Source organism: Rhamphochromis sp. 'chilingali', assembly GCF_963969265.1.
Source record: "Rhamphochromis sp. 'chilingali' genome assembly, chromosome: 3".
In the NCBI taxonomy this organism is placed as follows: domain Eukaryota; kingdom Metazoa; phylum Chordata; class Actinopteri; order Cichliformes; family Cichlidae; genus Rhamphochromis; species Rhamphochromis sp. 'chilingali'.
In genome coordinates this window covers 42921029-42929195 of record NC_137931.1, presented here as the reverse complement: position 1 = coordinate 42929195, position 8167 = coordinate 42921029, and the positions used below count along the sequence as shown (strand labels likewise).

At 37.8% G+C, this 8167-nt stretch overlaps 1 protein-coding gene across 1 annotated transcript; it reads left to right on the top strand.

The window, feature by feature from the left end:
- The first annotated feature begins 72 nt into the window (after nucleotides 1-72).
- On the top strand, nucleotides 73-7307 carry LOC308393759 (ras-related protein Rab-8A). The gene is made up of 8 exons (XM_080877732.1): nucleotides 73-565; nucleotides 1057-1117; nucleotides 1973-2033; nucleotides 2547-2624; nucleotides 3454-3543; nucleotides 3645-3710; nucleotides 5786-5836; nucleotides 5970-7307. The coding sequence occupies exons 1-8, from the start codon at nucleotides 442-444 to the stop codon at nucleotides 6057-6059; spliced, it is 621 nt and encodes a 206-aa protein (XP_080733858.1). The 5' UTR covers nucleotides 73-441; the 3' UTR covers nucleotides 6060-7307.
- The last annotated feature ends 860 nt before the right edge of the window (nucleotides 7308-8167 follow it).

Below are 8167 nucleotides of genomic sequence, written 5' to 3'. Positions count from 1 at the left end.
AAGTGTACTGGAAAAGGTCTGCTTTAATTTAGCCTTTTAGTTATTTATTTTTTAAAACAAAATCTAAACAGGTCTTAAAAACACCTGTTGTAAAAAAAATAAATAAAAAAAAGATAAGAAGCAACAATAAATTAAAAGCTACAGTAGAAAACTCTTAGAAACTCTCAGGGTTAAACAATTGTGTGCAGTTTCCAGTTTCCTTCGGACTACACATAACCAGCGGCTTAGTATTGTGTTCTTACGAGCAGTGGTTAGTTAAGCGATTAATTAACAACACTCTCCCGGGTGGACACAGGCATCAAAACGAGCAAACCCCCTCGGGAGAGCAGCCACGACGACAGTGGGGAGTGACGTTTGATTTGTCCAAAAGAAACTCGCAGGAAGTGACGCCTCCCTGTACGCGACGGGCGGGATATCCGCAGTAGTAAGCTAACTAATAACATGGCGAAGACTTACGATTACTTGTTTAAACTACTTTTAATCGGCGATTCCGGCGTTGGGAAGACCTGCGTGCTTTTCAGATTTTCAGAAGATGCCTTCAACTCAACGTTTATCTCCACGATAGGTGGGTAAAAGCCGAATTATCGGTGTGGTTTTGGACGAAAAGAGACATAGGAGTAGCCCATCCCGACAGGCTAATTCTGCTAACTTTTCTGGCTAGCATTCATATTGTACTACAGGCTAGTCAGGAAGCTTTCAACCGGCTAGTTAGAGGGGCTTTCCAGAAACCTCACAGACGTTGTAACCGGCCTGAATATTTGGCAACCTCAAATATATGTGATTTCCATGAGAGTGCACCCCACCTGACATTTTTATCGTAATAAATACTTTAACAGGGGTAAACTGAGCTAGCATGCTTCAAAGCTAACAGTGATAGTTGGCACTGTCATTTCCCTTATGACAGACTGCCCTGTACTTCGCACTCATGCTGCCAACGTTACAAAAGTGTGAATTATCTCGTGCATTAAAAACAGATATTGTTACTGTCTGTGGGGTGGTCAGGCAAAGTTTGTGGTGCTTCTAAAAGACAATTGATGTGACTTTTATTTTCTTCAGGTATTGACTTCAAAATCAGAACAATAGAATTAGATGGAAAGAAGATCAAGCTACAGATATGGTAAGATAGACAAGTCCATAAATTGTCTTCATCTGACAGGGTTTGGTGATGGATGACAGTGATATTAAGCTGCCTTCAAACTGAAAGTCAGCAGCATAATTCAGCATGCCTGCACTCTTTACTGTTTAGAATAATTGTTCTAAAATGAGAAGCATTTCTGATGAAGAAGCATTTCAGTATGATGCAATGCAATTTAACAGCAACACAAACTAATTTAAATCAGAAATTTATTATTTAAATTATTTAAATCAGAAAGAATGTTTCATAACAATGTTATCGTTAAAAACAGGTATTTACTTGTATTTACTTATCTACATGATCACTGCCATACCTGTATTTTCTGTGTGTATTTATTAACTTACAGATGGAAAGTTCCCAATCAAACAGACTCTTTGTACTCCCCACATTTGGTCTGGCCACCATTGGTCTAACCCTTCTTGGGGTTAATGTTAAGTCTTACCCTAAATCTAATCCTGTATATTTTAGAGAAAGACAAAAAGTACTTGATATTCTTAGAATTATTTTCTTTGTCCCCCTATTCATAAGACTTGAGATAAATTCAAAAGCAAAATACCACACAGCCTTGGCTTGGGTACCTAGCGTCACAAACGGTAATGACCTCACATTGTTGGTGTTAGCTGAACAAGTTATTGTATAACTGCTGGACAGTATCTACTACTGTAACTGACCAGAATAGGATTGTGTCAAGCGAGGAAAGTCACCAACACTTGTATGGAACACTTGGAAACTTGGTCCTGCTCCTTATTTTGTATGCTTTTAAAAAAATCTCTAAAAAAGCTGTTATACCCTTAATGTGTTCTGTGAGGACAGTTAACAGATGTATCTTCTGTGTAGGGATACAGCAGGACAGGAGAGGTTCAGGACTATCACAACAGCCTACTACAGAGGAGCCATGGTAAGTTGCATCGTTAGCCTTTCAGATGATACATTAGCTGAGATAATCTCTGGGAATGGAGTAGGTGAAATGATGTATGTACTGCAGCATAAACCTCTACTAGAACCACACCCCACATTGTTGTTAATGCCATGTACACCTGAAAAATCAGGTGTGCTCACTACAGCACCTTGGCAGTTTTTGCTAGTCCCTCCTACAAGCATACAGTTAGTATGCTTGTATTTGTAAACCTAATTGGACCTTCTTACCTTTGATCAAAGTCCTTTTACTTTGCTCCAGCACAACATGATTCATCACCGGTCGACGATGTTTCATCTCAGTTTCGTTTTATTGACATAGTGCTAATTAATAACAAGTGGTTATCTCACAGTGGTTACATGAGCTGCATATTTTCATTAGAGTTGATTCTCAGCTCTGTTTCTGTGGATCAGATAGATTCAAGAAGTACGCGATGACAGCACTGATCTTAGGTTACTGTGTTTTCTTATGTCTTCTGCTCTATGACCTCTGCAGGGCATCATGTTAGTGTTTGACATTACCAATGAGAAGTCCTTTGAAAACATCAAGAACTGGATACGGAATATAGAAGAGGTAAAAACCTTGCATTACTCGTACTTTTCTAGTTCTTTCTGTTCAGATTTCTTCCTCTTTGGTTAATTATTGATTTTGATCTTCTACAAAGTGCTATAGAGTAACGCTGTAGTTTTGATTCAGTTTCTGTTACGATTAAAATTATTATACCCAGATAATTAAGATAAAGCAGTTATTGTGCTAGGCCCTGTTTTGCAGGAACCCTCTTGTTTTGCCTTCTGCACATCCTTTTCCTTGTAATTTTGTCAACAAATAAAAGTCCAAATCCTCCTGCAGGGCTAGGTTTATTTAAGCAGCTTAATCTATTTGGGTTTTACAGAATAGTTGTAATTATAATTTTTGTGTTAGGGCTCAACGATTGGTATCAAATCTGAATTTCTTGTGCTTAGAATATCAATTTGGACAATAGCTGATGTTTATGCCCATGTTTTGCATTGTTATTTGTTATTCATTCTCCCTGTTGTACCAGAGAAGCAAAATTATAATTATAACGTAATAGCAGAACTATTTTAATGTTACTACATTAAATGTAAACATACAGATTCATGCAAAAGTTTTAATCATTCACGATAAAGATTTTTTTTGGTGAAAAAATAAATAACTAAAAAAAATCCAGAGGCCTTCTTCGTCAGCCTTATAAATAACCAACACAGTATTTAATGAGTGTAAAATACACAGCAGATAAACATCAACATCAGTTACCTTTAGTAACAATGTTCTTATTTACTGGTGAGCTGGTGGCATTGAACAAGGTGAAAACATACCAGTATATTCTTAGTATATATGAGGTAGCTTTCCTACCTGTTCACCATGAGTTTCTTTTTCACAGCATGCATCAGCAGACGTGGAAAGGATGGTCCTTGGGAATAAGTGTGACGTTAATGACAAGCGTCAAGTGTCCAAAGAAAGAGGAGAGAAGGTGGGAATTGATTTGTCGGTGATAATGTTACTCTGAGGTCCCTGCAAAATAAAAGTAGTGTCTGAATAGTCCCACTAATGACTCTTTTCTTCTGCTGTTAGCTGGCGCTGGAGTACGGTATCAAATTTATGGAGACCAGTGCGAAGGCGAACATCAACGTGGAGAATGTGAGTTCAGTTTTCAGTAATTATTTGCTAGTTGTTGAAAGTGGTGTTGTGGAAGATGGCCAGCTTAATTTATGTTTTTACTCTGTAAAACTAGGGGACAGCACATGTGCGACAGCTCAGATGTTAAATCATTTTTAACTCTTGAAATCCACACCGGACAACGACACAATTGTACTTCCTATTAGCAGGAAGCAGGTTCAAGCAGCTCTATCAGAATATTACAAGCATACCTAAAACCAAATATTTATACGTTATAAGAAAAAGAATTATTATTATTATTATTATTATTATTATTATTATTATTATTATTATTATTATTATTAATAATAATATTTATTTATCCCAAAGGTTGGGAAATGACTTTGATACTCTTAGCTAAGTTTTTCTTTGAAGCATAAACGACGTGACTAAATATATAGGTAGAATATAACAGTTCAAAATAACTTTGAAAGGTAAAGTACTACAGATCCAATAAATCAAAACTTTTAATATGATCAAATAATGATCTTAAATCTTTCTTTTTATTCTTTGTTTAAAAGGGACAGTGCAGTTTAACATAGTCCAAATATAAAGCATGAAACTGATGTACTGCACATAAGTTTATAGCTATTGCTAATTTCTAACTATTGTCCCTTGTTGGGCTTACATTCATAATACACAAAGTTACAACATTCAATTACATGAAAACCAAAATACACCATGAATATAACTACAATTAATAATGTAAAAAAGAAGGAGATAATTTTATCTGAAATGAATGTGGCTATTATGGCATGACATGGTTAAGAGTTTGTGTCTTTAAACACATTAGAGAAAGTTTCCAGCTGCAGTGTGGTCAGAATCCATTAATCATGCGCAGCCACAGAATCCAAACCTTTTGCTCCTTCAAAGTGGATACAAAGAGATATAGCAAAGATGAATTCCTTCATCGAGTAATATGGTCGCATTCCAGCAGCTAGTAATTCAGTATTCAGGCCGCAGGAATGTTTCTGAGCTTTGACACGACTGGGATTTCCCCAATTTTCAATCGTAATAAGTGTAATCCCTCCACATATCTTCTTACTGCTCAGATTAATATCCCTGTCTCCCCCAAAGTCCTAAAGCCAGAGGCAAGGAAGTCTGAGTGCAGCACACCAAACTGCCCTCACTGGGTTTCCTCTGGTCTTGGGGCGTTTTCACATGCACATGCACTTTGTTGTAAACTCGTAGCTTTTCCTTGTTTTTTTTGTATTCGGTTTCTTTTCACATGGAGAAAACTCCAACCAAACCAAATGTGGAACTATAAAAGACACAAGAATTATCAGTTTGCGCCACAGACACATCTGGACAATAAAAAATCTTGAAAACAAATACAGTATGAAGGTAAATGGCCTGTATTTGTATAGCGCTTTACTAGTCCCTAAGGACCCCAAAGCGCTTTACACATCCAGTCATCCAGTCATCCACCCATTCACACACACATTCACACACTGGTGATGGCAGCTACATTGTAGCCACAGCCGCCCTGGGACGCACTGACAGTGGATTACAGGGAGAGTTTAGTTAGCCCTCACTTCATTTCGTGGTTAATGACTACAGTTTTTGCCCTCGGCACATGTGTGGTACTCTCAAACTTGCAGCCTACACGTTGTAGTTGGGTCAAACGACCTCCTCCAAAGAGTCTCGGTGTGGTTGTTGTGAGCTGTGCCTGAATCTAATCACCGTATTCAAAACCGCACAAACAAACCACCCTAAGAGGAAAATGAATTATTAATAGAGCACTTTTTAATAGCACGTTTGCCATAGAAGGCACCAAAACAACACATCCAATGAAACATTGATTATTTTTGATGTTTTCATTATTCTAATAATAAATAGAGGGTAATAAGAAACCACTCTGAGTTAAAAGCCAAACAAAATAAAAAAACGAGTTATTGTCCAAACACTTTAGATTCCCTGTGATAATTGCTGGAACACTTGTTTGGGATTACATCGTCTTGTTGTTTATTATTTATTTCTTAGTGATAATTGTACTGAATTATTGCTTCGATGCGGTGTAATGATCTTATATGTTCTGGGTTTTTTTTGGTCTGCAGGCCTTCTTAACGCTTGCCAGAGACATTAAGGCAAAAATGGACAAGAAGCTGGTAAGAAAGTAGAGAAGTGAAAACTCTATTAATAGCTTACCCACAGTAGTTTCAGTAGGTATGGTGTTAATGGTGTTTTCTGGTGTCTTGGATGTTTTTCTAATTAATGGGCTTTAACATTTGTGCATTTTAGGAGGGAAACAACCCACAGGGCAGCAATCAAGGAGTAAAGATTACAGAACAACCCAAGAAGAGCAGTTTCTTCCGCTGCACGCTGCTGTGAGAAGACGAGTGCGTCGGCAACCACCATCGCCTTAACCGTGTCCCCCCACTGGACATAACTGGACAGAGCACACGCTGATCTGTTTTATCCTTCTTCATTTGTCTTCCTCCTCCTTCTGATTTGTCCCGTCATTATGTAATTAGGAAAAGTCTACCCCCCCGCCTTGGTTTACCAGTCTTCCTTTAATACCTGTGGATCTAACTGCTGTGGGCTCTGTTACATATTTAATCTCATTTCTTTTTTTCTCCCCCACCCCCCATTAATTAATATTTTCAGTGTAGGCACAAGAGTGAAAGATTCTTAACGGTCACGTCCTTAAATACTAAGAAAGATCCAACCTTTCGGCAGTGACGGATAATAATTAAGGGATTCGTTCATCAAATTTGAGAGAGTTTTAATATCTACGTAACTAGAGAGGCAAATTTTTTAAGCAGCCATTTCCTGAGTTTATCATGTTCAAAAGCTGATTGTGCACAGCTAAATACCATATGGATTGGATACAAAAAAAAGAAAAAGTATTCTTCTTCTTAGAGATTAAGGACGTTGCATGTACAACATTGCCAAAACTCTGTGCACAGAAGAGCACTAACCAGAGGAGAAAGAGAAGTGGGAGACCCCAGTGCCCAGCTGAACAACAATAGGACAAGTCTGAGAAACACACAGAAACGCCTCACAGTTCCTCATCTGGCAGCTTTTTAAAAGAATGTATTTGTCTAGACTAGTTTTGAAGTGAGTAGGAAGTGCTGTTGCATTTCTTTGATCAAGAATATAACTTTTTCAGGTGCGTTTTGAGCCTTTAATCCAACACACAAAGGCTGATTCTCCAGACGCTGAACTAGCTGCATCGTTTGCTTCTTTAGTCAGCACAGCATTCTTCAGCTTCTTACATGATAAACTTGCGTTAGGTGACACGATGCAACATTCGAAGCCAGAGGCGATGGTTGCTGAAAACAGGGTATGTATGCTTGATCTTCCATTAAAGCTCAGTGATGGTTCCTGATGAATAATTCCATTTATCATTAATTTAATGCGCTATTACATAAAAACAAATATCCTTTTCCTTAAGGACGGTCCCCAGTCACCACAAACCTTTAGGCAGCGCTGTATTTGATCCTTATGACCAACAAAAGACCAGATTATACTTAAAGAATACGTGTATTACACTCATGTGTTTTTATAATATTTCGATTGTCACCTGTGCTTCCAAAGTGATGCGTACAATCCCCCCCCCCCCCCCCCCCCCCCCCACACACACACACACAAGATATTATACTAGATATTTGTCCTGACAGGGTGGTCTAGCTCTTTCCTTAATGTCCACATCTATGTAAATGCATCGTGTAAATATATTAAAAAAAAAAAAATATATATATATATATATATATATATATATATATATATATATATATATATATATATATAAAAATTGATTATGATTCACCGTATTACAGAGTAATGCCAGCACATGTCACTCATATCCACAGTGGGGTTTACGTGTCCTTTCTTCTCGCGTCTTCTGCTAAAACATTCCAGTCCTCTTTAATGTGCAATGTAATGTATGAAAGAGCCCTGATTTTTCTCTTGTGTTCACATGTCTGCAGTAGGGTTGGGTTTTTAGAAAGGGGGGTAATTTAAGGGCACACACATGCTCCTTTTTCATGTTGCTTTCCACACTGTTTTAGCAATACCTACACTGACCACCTGGAGGCAACTTCAGCTACACAGCAGAAAGAGTCACAGCAATGGTGAAAGTGTGGTTTTATGCATTTGTACTTGTTCCGGTTGTCTGTTCCAATGGGGGAACATAAACACAACTGTTTCCTGGGCCTTGGATATGTGCTGTGCTGTAGCAGTATTTATGGAGTGAAAGAAATCATAGCACCAAAATGACAAAGTGCCCTTTTATGTTCTTCTTGATTATGCACTTTTCTTCCTTTTTCTTTCTGTTTTGGGAAAAAAAAGATTTCTTAACATTTATTGTCTGTGTTTATTGCAAGTCTTAACTGAAAGCAAAGAATTTGCATGCACAAGATTTCCACAGAGCCTCTCTGGGCTTCTTTAAAACATCTGAGCACTGAAACCAGAAATCTAGAGATTTTCTTTTTGTT